This window comes from Macrobrachium nipponense, chromosome 19 (assembly GCF_015104395.2).
Source record: "Macrobrachium nipponense isolate FS-2020 chromosome 19, ASM1510439v2, whole genome shotgun sequence".
Classification (NCBI taxonomy): Eukaryota; Metazoa; Arthropoda; class Malacostraca; order Decapoda; family Palaemonidae; genus Macrobrachium; species Macrobrachium nipponense.
In genome coordinates, this window is record NC_061088.1 from 28,832,663 (window position 1) to 28,855,641 (window position 22,979).

Sequence of the window (22,979 nt, forward strand, 5' to 3'; positions counted from 1 at the left end):
CATTATTCATGTATAATCAGAAATTCTTAGTTATTCAGTGTTTGACCCTCACTTCTTGTTTTCCCTGATTCTGATTTGCCTTGCTCTTTGCAGGCTTTGGATAGACGAGGGCATGAAGTGGCCCGTGCCGTCGGTTGCTGCTTGAAACTATTGACCGGCATTTGCTTCCATAAATTTAATTGGCGTGATGAGCCCAGACTGACTCAACTATCCGGAATATACTAGTTTTATTTTTTCCCTTCGTAAAGTGGGCCAAAAGAAAGAGTTCGGTGCAATCGCAGGAAAAGAAAGTTTTAATTCGACGAGTTGGTCATTCCATAGTAGTGAAACCGGTCTTATTATTTTGATGAATGTTTTCCTGTGCTTCACGTTGATACTGGACACAACACAAAATAAATAGAAGCGATAATCGCTGGTTTGGGGGCTGATGATTCTCTCTGCAGTTGTTGGCTACTTTTGGAAACTGTGAGAAACAACCTGGCTGTAATCGACGAAGTGGCCTCCGGGCAATTTTATGTGACTCTTTTATGTGCGAGTTTCTAAAGTTACTTCATGTGATTCATTCTTCTCGATTCATGCAATATTCGGATGGCTGTTGGCTCATCAAATCTTGCAATTCTGCAGTTGGGGTTTCCCAAGTTGATTTGGCTTCAGAGAGCAGATTGTATGTTATAGTGGAAGATAGGGATGAATTTAATTTATTTTTTGCCAGCTGTTTAAAGGACAAAAACCCGTGCAGGCGCCTAGACAGCTAAATCTAACAACAGAAGACAAATAATTTCGAGAGGATTCCAAACCGCGGCGGCGATATCTTTCATGTACAATCTTCCCACATTCCTCCCTTTCAGAACTTCGCCTCCTGGCCTTCCAGAATAGAAGCCGCAATAATACGCATTCTCTCTCATTGTAATGGCGCAAATCTTCCGTAGGCCTCCTCCCTTTCCCTCCCCTCCCGTACCGTACCGTACTGCCATTCCCGTAACTCTTGACCACCCCTGCCATCACTTCTGGTTTCCCATCAGTTTCGACGATAATTTAATTTCATGTCTCGACCGCAACTTCGCCGCAATAAGTTCTTCCCTGGGTTCCGGCCTTGATTGCGTCGCGGGCGATACTGTTCCGACGGTCGTTTCCAGCAGCCATTGCGGCTGTCCGGAGACCTTCGTACATGGCTCTTTCACCACTCGCGCACTCGCGATGTTCAAGAAACGGCGATGACATGGTTTCCAGAGCTTTGATATACGAAGATGCGCCACTGCGAAATATTTCGCGGTAAGAGTACTCTGTTGAGAGTAATGAAACAGCAAATAAGATTTTGAAGCAGATGACTCCAAGGCTAAGATTCAGTAATAAAGTTAAGACATCTCCGGAGACTTTGAGTACCCCCCCCCCCTCCCTTTTTTATAAGGAAGTAAGTTACTTTTTTCTTTGACAAAAATGACTTGACTATTTTATTTTTTGTCAGTTTTTTTATGAAATTATATTCATCCATTGCGTAACTGATAGAGAGAGAGAGAGAGAGAGAGAGAGAGAGAGAGAGAGAGAGAGAGAGAATTAAATGTCTATTGGAAAGTTCGCATCGTCCCCAAAACTAAATATCCGAGAGGAAATGGAAGAAAAAGAAAGGGAGAAAGAAAGAGAGGATAATCTTCAGAGGCTTTGGTCCTTCTTAATGGCCGAAATGGAACACGTGAAAATGGGAAAATTGTGGACGTTCCCAGAGCTGGGTTGCCGCCGTCAAGTCCGAAAAGACAGGACGAAGTATAAATGGAAATTCGAAACGAAATGGAGCTTCGAGTTCCTCAGTATGTAGGGCTGAGTGAGCGACTTATAATGGGAAAACACACAATGAAAGAAGAAGAGGAGGAGGAGGCGGAGGGGTGAGGTGGGTTGGAGAGAGAGGAGAGAGAGAGAGAGAGAGAGAGAGAGAGAGAGAGAAGGCGGTGGCCGTTAGAGGTTCTCAGAGAATGGTGAACTGTGAAAATGGTGATGAAAGGTGAGCCTTGCGGGGGTAAGTGACAGTGATATTCAAAACTGTCGGAGAGAGAGAGAGAGAGAGAGAGAGAGAGAGAGAGAGAGAGAGAGAGAGAGAGCCTAGGCGTCCGCCCCATGGCAGATACCGAGAAAATGCAGACAAAAATACCAGTCGCTGTTGAATTCTTTGAAGCTGGAGTCGCAAAAGCGGTAACTTGAGACTTTGCCTTTTTGGAGTTTTTTTTTCTTTTTAGATTTAAATTAGATCGTGAAGACGAATATTACGAAGTGAGAATTTCGGGGCGTTTGCGGAATTAAAGTTCAACATGGTAGAAGCACTTGGAAAATTCTGGTAGAAATTGCGACTGCATGCGGGTGAATTCCTGGGCGGTTGAAGTACATGGGGGATATAGAATTTCCTTTTTGGAATTGTATTTCCTTTTTCTTTTTCTTTTTTTTTTTTTTTTTACTGATAACACTTTGGAGACAATTTTTGGAAATTGGAATATTGAGAAATTTACAGAATTATAGAGAAAATAAGTAGCTCTGAATGGAAACCTTAGGCAATGTTGTCAAAAAAGCCAACGATTCTGTGTTGAAGTTTTCGAAATGGTTGTACGTAATAAATGCTGGAATATGATGATTTCATTTTAGTATTTTTTCAATTAAGTTGTGAACAAGTTTAGGAAATCATTGCGAGTTAAAATACACAGAGGAGGACTTGGCCGGACGGTTTGTGGAATTATCGACAAATATTATTAGAATTAATATATTTGGAATAACCAGCTGTTATTTTGAGGAGTTTCTCTCGTGCAAATATCGACAAATATTTTTAGAAAGTATTTGAAATTATCGGCAGTTATTTTGGAAAGTTTCTTTTGTAGAATTAGCAGTCATTTTAGAATCTAATCAAAATCTTGGCTTTATTAATAAATGATATATTGTAAAGAAAATAATTATGACATTTTGGAAGAAGAAACTGATCACCGCGGAGGCATTACGAAATTTGTGGCATTATTAGCAGTCATTCTTGGACAATAAAACTTTCATTTTATCTTCACGCATCAAAGCATATCAAACTAATAATCTAAATATGTTGAAAGATGGATTCAGTAAAGCATTAGAAGAAAGAATGGAAAAATAATAATTGAGTGGCTCCATGTTGGAATCTACCGTTCATCGGTTAAGGGCAAAAATTCCACAACGAAAATAAATCCCCACTCCATTATTTTTTCCACTCGAAGGGACTGGAATAAGAGAAATTGCGTGTCCATTCTGGACAGACGGACGGACAGACCTTGAAGGTACTGACCACATAGAACCAGGAACCCCCTCCCCTCAACACCACCCCCCATGTGTCCACCAACAAAGGGCTTCCCCTACCTCCTCCTCCTCCCCAACCATCCCACCGGGGAACTACTATTATACCATAAAAAGCCTTCTTTCGCCTTGTTCTTTCTTTCCGCCCTCCATGACAGCGGCGGCAACAGCAGCTTCTTCCACCATCGGCTCCTTAATCCATGTGCCAGCCCTTTTTAGCATGCGCTCGCGAGGATAATATGCCGTTTTTCGGCCATTCCTGGCCATTTACCTTCACCAATGCCATTTACACAGCCGTTGCAAAGCACAAGGAGAGCCGTTTACACGCCTGTCTTGTTTTTCCATGAGTGTTGAAGGCTATTTCCATACAGGGCACAGCGCTGTTTACCATAAATGAAATTTCTGGTGTCGTACCCTGTGGGTCTTGATCTCCGTATGTGGAAGTCTTGTCTTTCTAATATATATATATATATATATATATATATATATATATATATATATATATATATATAGATAGATAGATAGATAGATAGATAGATATACACGTATATTATATTCCATTGTTTTTGAGTGTAATTATCCCAGGGTAAAATGGATTCAGTATTTAGAAGGTTTTTCTGGACTCTCTCCTCTCTGTGTGTGTATGTATATATATATATATATATATATATATATATATATATATATATATAGTATATGTGTGTGTGTGTGTGTGTGTGTGTGTGTGTGTGTGTGTGTATGATATATACATATACATATAATTATGTAATGTATGCAAAACTAATTATATAGATATGTAATTAGAGCAGAACTTAGGAAAAGTCTAGTAAAGTTGTGGTGAGGTAACGGTGTTACATCGTACTTCAGGCATCCTCCTCGTTACATATCTTTTTACCGCTTATATGTAAAATCTCTGTTATTACAGACTCTTCTTATCTACTTATTTTTTCCGTGGATTTTTTTTGTCGAGGTTTGTTATTCGTAACTGTTGTTTAAGGAACTCGCTTTGAGTATATCTACTACGTCATTTCCGTTGTTTGTTTAATAGAGTAAATAATATCTTTCCTTTTTACGTATGGTAGATTTCTTCATTTGCTTTGGATGCTGTCTTCACGCCACACACATTTACATTTACATACTATATATATATATTTAAGTGTATGTATGGATATATATATATATCTATATATATATATATATATATATATATATATATATATATATATATATATATATTTATATATATATACATATATGTATAAAATTATTTGAGAACAATGTCTTTCTCTTGATGATGTTCGCGGCACGATTTTGAACATCTTAAAATCCCCAAATTCAATATATCCTCACGTTTTCTCTCTGCTCTCCCTTCGTCGTCTTTTCCTTCGCATTTTCTCTACATCCTGCGTTCGTCGACACAGTGGCATCGGAAACCGCAATTCGACCGAGTGGGATCTTATATAAATGTGTCAGTTTAAACCAGTCCATCCAACCTCAAGAAGACGTTGGAATAAGATTTTCTTGTTTGTTCCTTTCGTCCCTTTGATGGATGCGAGTCTCGGGCGAGGTTTGCTGCGCTCAGCTTTATTTCTTGGCGAATAACGTTGCGTTTTGTTTGCTCTGTTGTGTATTCGGTTGTAAAATGGTTATGGTCTCTCTCTCTCTCTCTCTCGTGATATTCTATGACATGTGTTCTGTCATGTACTTGAGTCATCTTATTCTGACTTTAATTTGGGCCTCTCTCTCTCTCTCTCTCTCTCTCTCTCTCTCTCTATATATATATATATATATATATATATATATATATATATATATATATATATATATATAACTGTTCTGTTGTGTACTCGATTTAACTTATAAGTTTTGTTAACCTCTCTCTCTCTCGTAATACTTTGTAGCATGTTTTGTCATGTACTTGATCTAACTTATTCTAATTTTTTTTACTCTCTCTCTCTCTCTCTCTCTCTCTCTCTCTCCTCATAACCCAATGTGCTTCTTTCTGGTCTTGCGTATCTCCCTTTCTACTTTAGCAGTAATAGTTTCGGCGTCCATGGATTCGCTGACCTCGGAACCTTGGGTTAGCCACAGCTACCACAGTGCGTTACGACTGGCTACACTTGTAGTTCACACACACAAAGAGAGAGAGAGAGAGAGAGAGAGAGAGAGAGAGAGAGAGAGAGAGAGAGAGAGAGAGAGAGAGAGAGTTAATAATTTTGATGGTCCAAATGACAAAAGTTGCGGAGGGTAAGAGAGAAATTGGAATAATACTTAGTTATTTTGTATCATGAGGTTGAAGATTCTGATTACCTAAACTATCAGACCTTCAGAGAGAGAGAGAGAGAGGAGAGAGAGAGAGAGAGAGAGAGAGAGAGAGAGATGTGGAACGTTAATAATCCCTAATGTAAGTTAAAAGTGAATGTCCAAATTTCGATGGCCTCAACTCGTGGCCCACCCACCCGATTAGCCTTGACATTGGCTATCTTCGTCATTTTGGTTCAGAAGCGCTTTCTAAACCAAACCATCTCTCCCCACCCCCCACCGCCCACCCAAGAAAGCCACCAACTTAATTCGACCAGTGGCATTTGATTGCAAGGACCAATACATTACGTGAAGGTTTATTTGGGAAAATGAAAGGTCGCATGTATTTGGGAGGGGGGGGGGGGGGTTGGGGTTTGGGAGGCGGAGATTAAGTACAGAAAAAAAAGAGAAGATTTTCAGCCGTCATTAACCAAGGAAAGTGAAGGTTAAACACACAAAGGTTAAGATGGGATGGGTGAGGTTATGTCATATGAAATTACAGGTGACAATCGAGACGCTTATTTAACGGCATCGCATCCAAGTGGAGTTTTGTGATTTTACTCTCTCTCTCTCTCTCTCTCTCTCTCTCTCTCTCTCTCTCTCTCTCTCTCTCGTGTTGCCTCTTGCTCCAGTTATTTCGCCTCGCTTGTATTGAAGAGGATGGGTTATTTCAGTTACCGAGAAACAACAGCAGAATGCCTGTGATATATGTGACTCCTGATTTCACTCGTATACCAATCATTAATCTCCTATAGCAGTCAACCCACGGAATTATTTCCCATCCTACATCCAGCAGAGATGAATGAAATTTCTGAAAGTGATGGGGGGATTTTTTTCTATCTGAAGACCAATATATAAAACTGGTACGTGAAAAAGGGCAACTTGCTCCATAAATCCTCAAAAAAAGGGATTTCCATCTTCCCAACAGAAAGAACTGAATCTTCAGAAATTCGTGGATTTTTCCATTCGGTCATGAGTCCTGCCTTCATTAACAGAGTTACATATGTCTTGTGTCAATGAGTCTTCAGTGACTGTCAGTGAATGAGTAATCAGAGGGGACTCTTTATAGGCTAAAGGGAAGGTATCATACGACCATCAACGGCAAGAAATCACGTGACGTGACACGCCCAAGACTCTGTCGTCGGGGGCGTTCACCAAAGGGCGAAAAGAGCCTCCTGCCTTTCCTCGTCACGGCTTCGTGTGAGTTGCAGTCTGAAAGGTCAATTCATCTGTCAGGTCACTGAGGGTAAATGACTCCGATTTGTTCGCTCCGTGTTTGATAGAGTGCAATTTTCTCTTGGGGCTCTGGCTTTTATTTTGGGTAATTTATTTTATTTATTTATTTATTTTTTTAATCCCTTTCTTTTCACATTTGCTTTTATTTGTTATCGATATGGAGGGTTGCTAAACGTTGTATACGTTATCAAATAGTGATACGTATTACCTCTCTTTTTTCGTAAATCTTCATTTAAAAATTCTTTGCTAATGTGGATTATTTATTCATTTAAGCTTATCGATAATAGATTAAAGATAAATTTTCACATGTATCTCATTTCCCCCAAATGACAGCTCTTGACCCATAGCAGCCACATATATTCACTTCCCATTCTCCAATTGAATCCTTTCCTCCTCTTATCCTGTCGTTCCACTGTTCTTTTCTTCACAGTCGCTGAATTCAGGAGGAAGAGTTGTCAGCCTTTGCACAGCTTCCTCCATTCCTTCAGCTTTAATGATTTTCGCTTCCTTGTCGGCCAGAGTAATTGCTTTGACATGGACGGGAAAAATCCGGTCAAAATAAAAGTACTTTGTTCATTACGAGTGTGTGTGTTTTTCTTATGTACGCGCACGTGTGTACCCTGTATAGCAGTATCCTGACCATTCATTATCCCTCTCACATTTATCCTAGCAGGTAGCGACATCATTAAAAACAGGCAAAATAGGATTGGGGAACCTAAGGAAACCTGAATTAAAATCACTCTTAGAGGGATCGTTGTTTTTGAAAGAGTCGCATGAAAAGTAACACATGGCGCGAGTTCTTTAAAGGCCGCTGCCTTTCTTGAATGCCAGAGGGCATATTGCAACGGGAGGAAAAAATACCAATTCCTTCATGTCACGAGCGAGGCAGTCTGGCAAAAATCTCAAAGCTGAATTTAAGAGAAATAAAGGGAAATGTCTCTAGAGGCACAGTAAAGGTGCCATTATCGAATAACTGTTTTTTTTTTCCATTGCCTTTCACTATTGTAGCTGGGAAGCTGTCAGGGAACTACTTTTCTCATCCTTTTTTCCCATTTTGCTGATAAAAAGGGATCTACCTTGACCAAGGTATGATTGAGAGAGAGAGAGAGAGAGAGAGAGAGAGAGAGAGAGAGAGAGAGAGCGCGCAATATCAAACACATTCCACGTAGGCTGTGCGTGACAATAAGTGAACTGACAAACTCACACGGACTGAATGTATCTCTTAAAAGTACGAGAATAGTTCGGGTTACTTAGAGACCAAAACAATATCAAAAAGTAAGTCCGAGAACGACCCAAACACAATACGATAGTTTATTTTTTCTTCCTTTCACCCTTTCCCCGTAGTCCATTATTGTTCCCTGAAAAAAATTTAGTTTTTATTTATCTTACGTTTCTCTTTATCATTGCTATAAATAAAAAGGCTGCCGAGATCATATGTTAGAAGAGAGAGGAGAGAGAGAGAGAGAGAGAGAGAGAGAGAGAGAGAGAGAGAGAGAGAGAGAGAGAGAGAGAGAGAGAGAGAGTCTTGATAGTTTTTTTCCTAATACCCCACACCAAGGCATTGTCTTTGTACAATTTACTGAAGGTGTCGGTGGAGGATAAATGTTTGGAAAAAACAATTTCTTGTATATTTACTTTTAAAACGAATTCAGACCAATGAATTGCTTTTCTCCCATTTATATTTTCCCTTTTCTGTATTCCGAATGGATGCGATTTGAAGAGGGGCGGTTAAAAGAATTTGATACGATGTGGGAATAGTACTACTTCCCTTTTCATACTTGAAACAGTAGTACTTGCTGGCTTGTCTCATTCGCTTTTTCTTCCTGTCTGTGCACTTCTTCGTTTAGCTGATACTTTCCCGTTTAAATCCTTCACCCACTATCTTTTCCTTTGTTTTACATGCCTTCTTATCTTCTTCCCTATCTACCCACTATACTTTATTTGGCTCTCAGTTGATTCTTATCTTCGTACCTCCTCCTCTACATATTTTTTTTTGTCTGGGGTTGGAGCCTCAATCTTCGCTATCTCTCACCCCCCACCCCCATCTTCCTCCTCCTCTTCCTCCTCCTCCTCAAAAGAGACACTTTTGCATAGCTGGTGAGTGCCCAGTCTTCATCCAAAACAATGGTGGTCCAGACTAGAAAACTTTGCCTCATTTTTTTGCTTCATTTTTGTTTTGAAAAGTTTGCTATTGCGTTCTCCTGCTCTGGCTTCTTTTTTCCGTGGTTGCGTTTTATGCTGCTAATGGAAGAATTATTTACAAGATTAAAAAAAAAGTAGCTAGATTGGAAAAATATAAAACAGTTGCCACTTTTTTTTCAACATTGAAAAATTCGTAATGGACGCGTCACGAACCACGTGACCTCTTCGAAACAGTTTGCCGTACTCGCTGAGCGTGGGTGACTATTAGTACAGATTAATAGTTGAGCTTCATTTCTCTTGACGTGTCATATTCCTTGATTATTACTCTCGCAGGTTGATCATCTCTGTACGAGTGATTGAGCGTCATTTCTGTCGCACATACACCCACTGGTATGTATGCATATGTATACCAGGCACTTGCAAGCAATATTCACACCCCTGATGATATTCTCGGAAATATTTCAGACTGCCGTTGTCCAAATGTTATGTAACGAAATATCATATGAAGGGAATTGATCATCAGAGAGAGAGAGAGAGAGAGAGAGACTTTAAGCCTCAGGTCACCCAGCACCATGTTTATCACGCCAAGATTGCACCTTTATGACTTCCTTTCAACTCGACTTATCATCCCAAATGGACCCTTATGTGCATTCGCGTATCATTTAGTATCCCATGGAATCACCTGCTCTTGAGAGAGAGAGAGAGAGAGAGAGAGAGAGAGAGAGGATGCAGGTCGCAATAAATTTCTCTTCCCATTTCCCTTGCGAGTATCTTTGACTCTTAGTTCTCACAGTTGTCCTTATCTGCCTTCATATATGATTATTCTATTTTTTCCCCATCTTAATTGTTATCTGCTGATTGCAGGTGTCCATGCTTTAGCACTATATTTAGTGATGTCTTTTATCTCAGCGAATTAGTTTTCATTGTAGACTGCATGTTGTTTGAATTTTTCGCTCACTGTACAAAACATTAGAAACATATTAAATACTTTAGACTGTTGCGTTAAAGATGCATCTATATTTGTCTTCATTTTGGCTATTTTAAGCAGTTTAGACCTGCAATGTTAGAATGTAACAGCTGACGAAATGGTCTTTTACTTATTTGATAAATATTTATGACCTTCAACTCTAAAAAAAAGAAGAAAAAAAAAAAAAAAAAAAAAAAAGTATTCCTTTACGGTACATTCATATCTGAGTTTTTTTATTTTTCATGATAACTCCGTTGTAACATTAAATATGTATGATCTGGCATTTTGGGTTTTACCCCGCATGGGTTTTTTTACCCCTTTTATGAATCCCGCTCCATCATGGAGTACTAAATGTGACTTTGGCTTCCAAGGAGTTTTCTCACCATATCGCTTTAATTGGATTCTTCCGCACAGAGAACTGAGCGTCTCGGAACACATGATAGCCAGAAGCTCATCTCATTAGGAATAGCCGAAGAAAAAAGTCAATATCGCGCTCAGGGTTAATAATAAAAAATAAAAGATGATGATGATTCTTTCAGCGTCCGGTGTACGTTGGAGTTTGATCCTTTTAAATGCAGTGTTGAAGTACTGAATTGTTTGATACACTTTCGATCCGAAAACTAAATTTCTTCAGGTGTTGAAAGTTTAGTAACGAGCGCAAAGTTTTTAATGTTGAAAGTATACAAGTGTATGTCGTAAAAGTATCAAACCACAAAACTTGAATGTTGGATCTTAAAACTGAGCATCAGTTTCAGAACTTGAGCTCGAAGGGCAATTGGAATCCAGTGGGGTGGCTTTGAGGAAACCACGAAGAACAAAATAATACATATAATACGGTAGTTTTTGTCTGTGTTTTAAATAAAGCCCATAGGATTTATTCGACGTTCCAATGAGGGAGAAGAGTTGGAGGACCTCTTTTGCTTTACGCTGAATCTGCGAGGCGTGATCTGTATCAACACAGAATAAAGGGGTGAGAAATGAAGAGGGACCCAGGGACGAAATCTCCGGAGGCAGAGGTGTCAGACGGCAGAGATGTGATGTGTGGGAAGAAAGTGGACGAGAAGCATCACTGCATACATTGCGTGCATACCGTGAGTAGTACTGGCGGATAGAGCCAAATCATTATTAGAAGTCGTGCATTTTTATATAGTGTCTGTACGTAAGTTATACTTTGTAACATCACTGTGGGCAACATCTTCATTCAAGTTCTTTACGAAATACAACGTCGGTTTTGTGCTTCCCTTCCCGTGGTCGAAAGAACCAGCCCGTGGTCACCATTAACCAAGAGAAATCTTCCTCTCTGGAACATCATTATCTTACCATTACTGGTCTGTTGGTCGCGTTATTTTTTGTTAGAACACCGAGAAGCGGAAGACAGGAGAACCATGTTTTTAGTTCCTTAATCACCTTCCAGAAATAATGCTTGCTTTAGATGTGTTCCTGAAGAGAGAGGGAGAGAGAAAATAGTCTCGCTTAATTGACGGCAATCCAAAGAAAAGGATGACTGCGATGAAAGAAACCTGGAAGAGAGAGACTTTCTGTTGATTTTCTCTTTCATTTTGTTTTCCGTCCTTTTAGAACATGACGGTGAGTGTCTTTTTCTTTCCTTTCTTTCTTTCTTTTATATAACGGCTTTAGAAGTTTTCTGAGAAAAAATTACCGCGCCGTTTTCTGTAATTGTTTGATCTAGAGAGATTATCGACAATTGTTGCTATTGAAGAAAATGTCTGTTATCATAGCTTTGATGAATTTTTGAAACGTTACATGGAGAAGTGCCTATCATCTGCTACCATTGACTTTCAGAGAAAATGTCAATGGAAACCAGCGTTGTCAAAGCTTGATAGTTTTAAAAACGCTTTTAGGTATAACTAATTTTATCCGGGAGAAGGTCAAAGTGCTCTATACGAACTCTCATCCAGGAATAGGGAGTTTGTTACTTTACACGCAGTTGAATGCAAGAGAAGTCAAAATGCCCCACACCTACATGAATCCAGTGCTTTACACTTGATCGACGCTAGAAAAGGAAAAAGTGCATTGAACGCATTTGCATCTAAACAAAAGACAAATGGAAAATACATTTGCATTCGTTACTTGCCCCTAAAAAGACAACCAACAGAGTAACAAGTTAGAGACTCCTTGTTTATCCTGCGGGTAATGATAAAATGCAAGGCCATCCATCCCCTGGAGGCAACAATTGATTTTTCTTTTCAATCGTCAATCTCCCACGCTCGTCCTGTAAACAATGGAGGCTGTAAACAAAAGCTAGATGAACTAGGAAGAGGATTCGTGGCCCACGGCATCCATTAGAGAGGTGTTTTATTCACGGGTTTTTTCGCTTTTTAATCTCTTCCAGCTTCGTTGTTTCGACCAATCAGGAGTCTCCGTTTAACTGGAACTCCCACCAGCCGTTGAATATTCCAGCCGCGTTGTTTTGGGTACTGTCGGAATACCATGAATGTAGACAGTCAGCTGATCGGTCACATTCACCAAAAACGTGCATTTTTAATAGCCACAGTGACCTCTTCACTTTTCGATGTCTCTTACTGCTTGGATACTCTCTCTCCATTGAAAGCCGGGGATCTGGTGGGAACATTGATGTACGTAAAAGTCCTCCTTTCACGGGATTCGAACCCACACACCGCTGTGCATCTCGCTCTTTCTACCGTTCGTGGGAGGAGGACACTCTTAAGGGTTATTGCTCTTCACAGTCTCAACTTTTTTTATTGGAACTCCGTAAGACCTGGCGTGCATTAAGCAGGACATATATATAGCCTCTGACGCTAAAGCTGGCACGAAGCGATGATAACTGGGCCGTGGAGTTTCTTATTTGCAGCCAGAGCTGATAAGGAGGATCTATTACTTCTTCCCTTTTTGTGCAATTAGAAGAAAAGGGTCCGATAAGAGTGGGAGCTTCTCAGCACGACATGAGCGCAAAATTATGCTTTTTTATGAAGTATACCGGAAATAAAAGATTGTTAAACTTCATATATATATATATATATATATATATATTATATATATATATATATATATATATATGTACATATACATATACATACATACACATAGACACACATTGGGGTGGTGTAAATTGTAAATTAACACTGGTTTCTGGTAACTGTTCCGACGAAGGGCATAATGGACCTGAAGGCAAGAATACATTGTCCTTGTTATTATCCCTCTTGGCTCTGAAAACGGGGCATGTCCAAGTCCTACGTCTTGAAACCAACAGGTCTGTCTATCTTATTGTTGACAGAGACTGTTTACCTCAGCACCCAAACTCGAGAGCCCTGAGAGTCGCGTAGAGCAAACAGGGTCAAACGGGGAAGTCTTTGGGCAAACAGGTGTCCACAAAGGGTGTTTGTCTCTCCCACCTGAGGAACATTTGCATCAAGTTGAATGAAGGTGGTTGCACGGAGACTCTCCGAGTAATCCATTTTGTGCCCCGTCCGGAACAATATGAGCCTCCTCCCGTGATGTTCACAAACACAGATCCTTGTCTTCTGCAGGAGGGTTTTGTCAGGTAGTTAACGTTTTCACCTCTCTCCTTTCCTTCTCTCGCCCCCGCCCCCAGCATGAGTTCGAAATAGAAACAATGGCCTTTTGTGAAGTGAATAAACAAGGTGTACAATGGAGATACACTTGTTGACAATAATAGGAAGGGCTTGTCGACTTCCTTTCACGCAGGGGGCCAAGTCTGCCGTCGAGTGTTCTGGAGTATCGAAGAGAAATTTGTGTTCAAGTTATGTGTAGAAAGCAACCCATTTTGACATTGGAGTGATGTACATGATAACTTGCAAAGGTAGTAAGTAGCCCGCGCTTAGATATTTAAAAAAAATAATAATAATCATGCGTTGTAAGTCCGGTTATTTTTCATGTGAGCGATCATGCGTTGTCATAAGCAGAGGTGACAGCTTATGCCGTATTCTGTGCCTACCAGTAGGCCTCTCCGTCCCACCCCCCACATACTAATCCAGTAAACGGGCCACCCATCCGCCCACTCAGTCGCGGGTGATGTCTAAAACCTTCCGTCCAGGTGTCACTCACTGTCACCTTTCCGAGACGCGCATCTGGGAAGCTTTATTTTGTGCGGAAAGGTTGTTTACGAAATCTGGCGGTACTCTGGTGCTGAGAGCCCCTCCTGTCAGGTACTGAGGTCACTGGTCGTTTGGAGAAGGGTCGGTTTTACAATGTACAAAAATTAGTTCATATTCATGTGTTGTTATGTCTTTTTAGGAGTAAGTGCCCTTCCGGTTTTGGTGGAAAAATCAATGATTTCTTTGTTGTAATATTGATATCAGCTCAGGTCCACATACACATATAAATGTATTCAAATCTTTTCGTTACAAGTTCAGTCTTTATTTTACATTTTAAACCAACCCACAACATGAAAAAAAAAGTAGTCTGCAATAATGATGGACGCAGTCAGCTGTCTGCGAAATGAGGAGGAGGCATCATCCTCCTACCTTAACCTTGGAACAAAAACCCATCTGATCCCTAACCTCAACATCCTCTCGCATCCTTGGAGTCCCCACCTTCCCCGTGTTCGACGTCCCCCATCTCCCTATCTGTTTCCAGACGCATCTAAGGTTCAGGATAACGACTCGAGGATCTCACTCTTACAACCTAACCCCCCCCCCCCACACCCCCCCACCCTCTTGTTTTCCCTATCTTCGTCTACAGCCCTCCCTCCTCCTCCTCCTCCTCCTCCTCTTCCTTCTCCCCACGAGGGTCTTCCCAGCCATCTTACTACAAGGGAAATCCATAATTGTTACAGTCTACAGAAAGTACGGGCGGAGGGGATAAGGGTGGGTGGTTGGGTGGAAGAGCTCAGACCAGATTAAAGAGATGAGCGATTTGGAAATTCAGTTGACGAGATGCCAGTGTGAAGTAAATCATGGTGATGCGACTTCTAAAGGACTAGATTACTTACGCACCTATATATATATATATATATATATATATATATATATATATATATATATATATATATACATAACGTTCCATATATCCGTGACTCAATCATGCACTCGTGTAGGTATATATATATATATAGTATATATATATATATATATCTTATATATATATATATATATATATATATATATCCTAAAAATATAAATTTCATTTAACATTGGAAATAACTTATACCGAAAGTTAATGAATATAATTGCAAAGTGCATATAACCCGGCCAGGATCGAACCTAGGCCTTGCTTCATGTACAGATGATAAACAGTCGATATGACGACGTGATAGATACATACACACATTATATATATATATATATATATATATATATATATATATATATATATATATACAGAGAGAGAGAGATAGAGAGAGGAAAGACTGGACCTCTACCAAACCGCATTAATAATAATAATAATAATAATAATAATAATAATAATAATAATAAATAATAATAATTAATAATTTACGCTGAACTAGATAGATAGCAGTCGAGAAGATGGAGCGGTAGAGGATAGGTGGGTCCCGGTGTCCGTTGAGAAGTGAGGTAGAAAAGGAGGGCGTTCTCAGGTTATGTGCCCCTACCCCTCCCCCCTCCCCCTTCATCCCTTATCCTCAATCCTCTCCCATCCCTCATGGGTAGGAGGATGACCCTTGGGGTGACGGGGTCGGTCAGGGATCAGTTTTTGGGGTACAGGCGGGAGTCACAGGGTCACGTGTGGGTGGTTGGTGTGGGCAGGTAATTGTGGGAATATCCTAGGGCATGTACGGGTGATTATCTACGTACACACACACATACACGATTCCGTGCACCTTTGCACGTACACACGATTCCGGAGACGTCGCGAGTTGATAGACAGCTTCCCACCTTTAAATGCCTCGTACCTTAACCAAGCCACTACTTTTTTTCCCCATCTCTCTCTCTCTCTCTTTTTTATTAAAGAATAACTGAAGTGGGTCTGTAGGGCATTATGATACAAAGGAAAGAGCATCAGCTCATTAACAAGAATATCTAGGCTTTTGATAATTCGATTTAAATTTCATTGTGAGGATCAGCAAGATCCTTTAAAATTTGGTTTCGAAGAAAACTTACGGTTCTTTCTATTTATTTTTGTTTATAGATTTGCCAACACAGCGTTCAGACGGTAATCAATAGTAATAATAATATGATTATGCTGATGAAAACCAGCTTTAAAAACAGCCATTATAGTAGAGCATGCGCAATGCGTTATTTCTCCAACAGAGACATTTATCATTTCAAAGCACTCTGTTCAGAACCTACTTTAGTGGTGTATGATTATGTCGGGGTAATTGCATCTCAGAATGACTTTGAGGTTACATATACAATCGAGTATGGGAACGATGATGAGGGGTTGGGGGTAGGACTGCTTTATGAGCACTTTAGAGTAACTATTTAGAAATGATATTAAGATTTATTTCGTGTGGTGTGTGTCTGTAATTATATTCCACACTGTGCGTTTCTTTCTATCTCTACATCTAGGATGACCACTCACTCGAACTTCGAGAAACTCTCTCTCTCTCTCTCTCTCTCTCTCTCTCTCTCTCTCTCTCTCTCTCCAAAGTTTTGAATCTCGGATTCGCCGAGGATTTCCCACGGAGTGTTTGCCCGTTCGACACGACACTCTTATCTGAATTCGTGCATTTGTTTGTCTCAAATTCTCCCGGTCTGTGAAGAGATGATGGAAATTTTATGTCATGCTTTTCTATTGAGAGAGATTACACATATCAGTCGCAATTAATTAAAAAATACTTTACTTCAGAGTGAAAAACTGGAGAAAGCCCATTCAAGAAACTGCCAAAACGAAAACAGAAGGAGCGGTTGAAAAACATAGGCCTATTGGTTTGTATATCTTCTGGCTCATCGCTGGCCCTGCGTGCTATAGGCCTAAAGGTGGACCCCCTGCATAAATTATTCAGAAACAGCCACGGAAGTGTAGTCAGACATTGGCAAAATTTGAGGAAACTTGGAAGAAAGAAATCATTTAAGCCTAGGGTTCAGCGGTCGGAGGGTCCCAAGTGATGCTTCGGGAATGTTCGAAAAGTGGGAAGATTCGGACATGATCGAAGTGTTGCAGGTGTTCGAAATGTCGGATTCGGAAGTGTTCGAAAGGTTGGGAAGTGTTGGACGTGGACCAGTCTGTCTAATATGTCGCTTGTCGAATATATAAGTAAATTGGACGGGCGAGCGTATGCCTTAACGAGCGAAATATAGACAAAATGGAGGTCACTGAGATATTGTTTGCATCAGGCGAATATATGGTTTAGAATGCTGGAATATTGGTGAATTTGTATCGATTGGAGTTCTGATGGAACATGAATCAAAAGCACTAACGAATGAGTGACAGGCAGGTCATAAATTGAAGGGGAAAAGCAGAAAAGATGTAAATCAAGAGAGGTAAAGATAACAAAGGCAATTGTTTAGCGAACAGCAGAAAACGACAAACACCGGGGCCTGGAGAGACGACAATCCCGTAGGCAGTGCTTGGGAAAAGCGCCCTCATTGTCTCTGGTCGTGAACTATGGGCAGGTGAACTATCGGCTTTGATCTTTTGACTTGTAGACTATGAACTGGGGTCAGAGGTCAAAAAGGGGTTTGAGGAGACTCGTACAGACAGACTGACTGACTGACTGACTGCAGGTCACGAAGGCTGGGGCTTTGGCTCGTCACAAAGCATGGTAATTGTCCTCGAGGGACTGAATGCCAACCTTTGGAAATCGCGGGATCACGCTTCGACATCCCGCGGACAGGCGTGGTGATCCTTTGTAGGATTTCCAGTTCCTTGAAATTTGTACATTTGCGACTCTCTCTCTCTCTCTCTCTCTCTCTCTCTCTCTCTCTCTCTCTCTCTCTATGATATATATATATATATATATATATATAGATATATATATATATATATATATATATATAAGTCTTAAAAATCACAGTAGATGCACGTGACTTCATTAAATAAGCGAAATATATATATATATATATATATATATATATATATATATATATATATATATATAAATGTTAAAAATCTTTATGTACAGGGTTAAAAATGACAAGGAGAGACTTTCAGATACTGTTACTTTTAGTTCTCAAAAATAATAATAATGATAATAGAGCGTCAGATACATACACTAACTCTGTGTAATGCAGTGGCCAGAGACCCCTCTTAAATTCTCTGTAGCTTATCCAGAAATCTTAGGAAATGGGAGTCAAGTAAGTTAAGAGACCTTTACGTCCACTGCAGTACAGGTGGAAGTCACATTCACCACATGAAAATGCCGGGGTTATATTTTAGCGAAATAAGACATTTTCGGTTTAGTCTGACTCATAAAGTCATTATTGGAATGTTCGCATTACGGTTCTGTTCCGTTTCAGATCTCGGATGGGAAAAGGTATTACTGAACATTTTTCCGTAATATTCGAGTCAGTAAAAGCAAATGTATTATTGGAATTTAATATGAGTGAGTTATAGGCCGAAATCAATTACAACGTTACCTGCAGCCCAGGTGGTTTTTCATGATTAAATTTGACCTTAATAGCTATTTTTACTGTGATGTATGTATGTATGTATGTATGTATGTATGTATGTATGTATGTATGAATATTTATCACATCACCGTGATTCATATAAATCATTCGAGCTACAAATGTCCTTTAAATATCTAATTCGCTCTACCTCGGAATTGATAAATTTTCATATATGTACCGAGGGGGAATTTTTTAGTCGATAATAATTTCGTACCCCCATATATATATATGTGTATATATACTACATATATAGTATATATATATATTATATATATATATATATTTTATATATATATGTGTATATATATACACACATATATATATATATATATGTATATATATATATATATATGTATATATATATATATATATATATATATATATAAGGGGGGATCCAGTGCTTCTAAAATTACCTGGAATACCAGGTTTGAAACCAGAACTTTAATCTTATCAGAAATTAATCAGTGTAACGAAATTCATCCCAGAAATGATACAGTCGTGAATGAATAAAAGATTATGTACATTTTAGTCCATCCCGCTAGCTAGTCGTCAGTATTAAATCTCCCTTTTTAAAATTCAAACTGAGATCTATTACTATTCATAGAAAAAAAAGGCCCCGTTCACATCTGCTGCCTCCCTCGGTTCCTGGAAGTAATCACCTGTTTAGGCCTATGCTGTCATTATCATTTTTTTCCATGAGGAGGCCTAGATACTATTTCGTCTTCTCCTCCAACTGTTATTTTATTTTTTTTTTTTTTTCGGTCGTCTTCCTTCTCCCCATTAATGGTTTTTTTCGTTATATATTTTTGTTTCCTTCCATTTTTCCATTAATGGTCTTTTTGGGGGGGCGGGCGGGTATGGCTAGTTCTGCAGTTTAGGGCTCATATTTAACTCGTCATTAATATGATTAAGGGACAAATATATATGTAAATATTAAAGTTGAAATGCGTCGAAATCTGTATAGCATAGTTTGTTATAATAAAAAATGTGATTAACTGAATAAGAGAGAGAGAGAGAGAGAGAGGGTTGACCTCCGAAGCATCACACAAACACACACATTCTTGGGTACAAGCACAATTAGCCTTAAGAATACGCTACGTAAAACACGAGTCTCTTTAACAAGAAGTTGTACAAGCCATTAGAAGTTTCACCGCTGACAATTAACAAACCACGCTTGAGAATGTGTGTCTCCTGGCCGAGTGTGTCAGACAGAGAGAGAGAGAGAGAGAGAGAGAGAGAGAGAGAGAGAGAGAGAGAGATAGAGAGAGAGAGAAAGAGAGAGAGAGAGAGAGAGAGAGAGAGAGAGAATAAGTAAAGCATGAAAGATTTACCAAAATGTGAATGATTACTCCTGATTGTTATGTATTTTTGTAATTCTCATGTAACCGACTTTGAGTTCAATGCGAGACTTACTGGTATTAGTCGTATGTTAATTTGAGGCAGCATCGACAACAATAGAAAATTAAATAAGTAAATAAATGACTGAAAAAAGGAACAATGTTCTTTCGTTTACTGCTGCTAAAGTTTCGTACAAACATTACTGGAGGAAGATGCTGACATTTAACTCAGGGTTTGGAAGTTAAGGCCTAACCAGAACGTATTTTAAGGGAACAGAATGCGAAGGCAGGCAGTAAAATACTACTGTTCTCGTATTTCAAGGAAAGAGCCCAGGGAAAGGTTGCAAAATAATTCCAGAGAGGAGTATTTGAATTGAGTAAAATGAAATATCTTAAGAAACCTTTGGGGAAAATACCGTTGTCTTTGGCAGTGCTTGAATGTCAACGTGGCAGGATTTTGAAATTGTGAAGGAAAGTGCAAAATAGCAAAATAGGAAGTCATAGCAAAATGCGTTGATGCAAAGTAAATTTAGAGATTGGTTAGTATTATTACATTTCAATTTTCTTATTCTGTCGTAGTGTTGTTTTGTAAAGAAGTGATATCTTGGAAGATATATATATATTATGTGTGTGTGTGGGGGGGTTTATGTGTTTTGTGTATGACGTGTCTTTAAATACGACTTAACGTGTGTATGGTTCACTATGTCTATTAAAGCTATCACCTATTGAGTAATTAATCTAATGATCTACAGTATTACAACATTGTGTGTGTGTGTGTGTCCCAACTCCTTATACCAATATCACTTTCTTTCACCTACAAGTGTCCTAATCTAAGACTATAAGTCATTTTGATTTTACAAGAAATTCATTCGTTACCTGCAGTGAATACAATGAGAACTTAGGCATGATATACATTTCACATTTTTCTTAACGTATCTCTGCATTAAGATTATCTCTCTAGAAAAACAGATAAAAACGACTAACCTAAATGACACAAAAAATACCCAAAGATTAAACATCGTAGTTTATCAGAGCATAAACACATGATGAGCATACTAATATATATATATATATATATATATATATATATATATATATATATATATATATATATATATATATATATATATATGACACTGTCTTACTGGTGGAAGCACAAATTCGACAAAATAATCTACATTTTTGTTACTTTGGGTTTTAGGAAATGAGACTCATTGTGTTGGTGTTGTTAGAAGTTATAAGTGATTTTATTCATCTCTGGATTATTCTATATATTAATTAAGGATTTATTTTCTCATTTGCAAATAACAGAAAGAATGGCAGCGTTAAGCAAATGCAACTAATTATGACAGCCAACACACATTTAATCCATTATTGTATGATAATCATCACATTTATAAAAGTCATCTTTCCTAAAACCTTCCATATTATACACTCGACAGACTCATATTCCAGCCTTGTTGCAGCAAGTGCACGATTGCATGAACCTCTTCTAACATTATTATCACCCAAAAAAACACGCAACAACCAGTTACCTGTAAACATAGGAACCGCCAACGTGAAGTAATAAGTTACCAAATTTTCGGGGGCTGGAACTGGGGAGCCGATAGCAACCTTGGCCAGCTGCGGTCTTGTTCTCTGCGTTGGTGTTCCCGGGGGTTGGGGGGTGATTGCTCCACGGAGCGCTTCTGTGAATCTTGCTACATCTCCAGCTCATTGAATTGAAATCTTCGGACGATGTAAGATCACGTCGCCGATTATGTCCATCTCGACATTGCGAGATGTGCTTTCGTGGGAAAAAAATGTCAGGATGGTGATGGCTTCGACTTAAAAAATGTCGCCGTGATGCAGTTTCGAAAGCATCTTGATCAGCTTTCACTCCTGAATTTAGTTGACATGAAGGTCACGTTCTTTTCAAGTATCTGTGAAATTATGTTCTGGTAAATGTCCTCTCTCTGAACTGTTATTTTCAACGACTTCAGTTCTGTGGCGTCTTCTTTAAGACCTTTGTCCCCTCCTCTCCCCCCCCCTGCCACCCCCCGGCCCCCAAAACATAAATTTACCAGGCTCATCGGCGGTGGGGACTCGTGTGCCTGACACGAACCCATCATTTGATAGCAATTTTTTTGGACTTCTGGTGGATGACGGGGCTCTTTTTATTCTCGATTTATTCACATTTTTTTATATATAAATTTGGCGGCTGTTTGAGGTTTGCACTTCATTGATTCGCTTTTGGGCTCATCAGTTGTATTTTTCGTTGCACAAGATGGACCCTTTTTCATTTATATATCGTTTTCTTTAGATGTCACGCACACACACACACATACACACGTATCACTCCGTTCATTAAAGCTAAAGTAAAACACTTCTGGGAAAGCACAACGGAGGAAGTTGCTTTCGGTAGTTGTATAGTGACAGCAGTGAGAAGAAACGTTTGTCTATAAATAATACAAAGCTCTATGCATGGAGGAAGTACAACCAAATGCTGATGCTGTACAAGGGAGCGCATTATGACACTCCGGTCAAGTTCTTCAAACGGTCAGACAGCTAAACACTATTGAATTTCAAGGACAAAACATCGAGATGGAATGTTAGAGTGGTATATACATTATGTATATTAATATATAATGTGTGCGTCATTTCTAAGGCTGGGGTAGCTTTGGGCAGACCTTTTCTTAGATGAAGCTGAAACCAGACGGGAAAAGGAGTCAAGTAGAGGCACATGGTTGGCTTCAGTCACCCCTCCTCTCCTACTCTGCTTCCTTATGACGGACACGAAGCCCGTCTATGGTCGTCTGACAGATGGCATAAATGACAGTTAGGGCTTTCAGCTGACGGCAGCAGCTTGAACGAGTCCTGCGGTGCGTGTAAGGCTTCAGTCGTAGGGAAGTCAGCGTTTATTCAGACGAATTTCTGATGATCCAATTGGTGCACCTCAGCGGTTTTGGATGGCGCTGGGATCATCTTCAACTGATGCTGTTGATAGCCGGGAAATGGAGTCTGCCCATTGTGATATGCGATTCAGGACTTTTGGGCTGCTTGCTTCGTTGCCCTGATTTGGAAAAGAGCAAAGAGAGTTAGACATTTATAAAGTGCAATATTATTTCATTAACTACTCTTTTACTTCAATGCTTTAATGAATGTAGGTCTTAGCATGTACAAATTTTACTGTTAACAGTTTTGATGTCT

The 22,979-nt window shown here is 39.4% G+C and overlaps 1 protein-coding gene and 1 long non-coding RNA gene across 2 annotated transcripts in view; one reads left to right on the forward strand and one right to left on the reverse strand.

The window, feature by feature from the left end:
• LOC135212814 (uncharacterized) overlaps nucleotides 1–22,979 on the forward strand; it is a 508,471-nt gene that overhangs the window by 269,860 nt on the left and 215,632 nt on the right. The window lies entirely within an intron of this gene.
• Nucleotides 18,847–22,979, reverse strand: part of LOC135215471 (ADP-ribosylation factor-like protein 4C) — a 5,452-nt gene continuing 1,319 nt past the window's right edge. Inside the window, exon 2 of the mRNA XM_064250214.1 lies at nucleotides 18,847–22,842. Coding sequence (XP_064106284.1) covers nucleotides 22,812–22,842 — 31 coding nt within the window. The 3' untranslated portion in view covers nucleotides 18,847–22,811. The remainder of the gene's footprint in view (nucleotides 22,843–22,979) is intronic.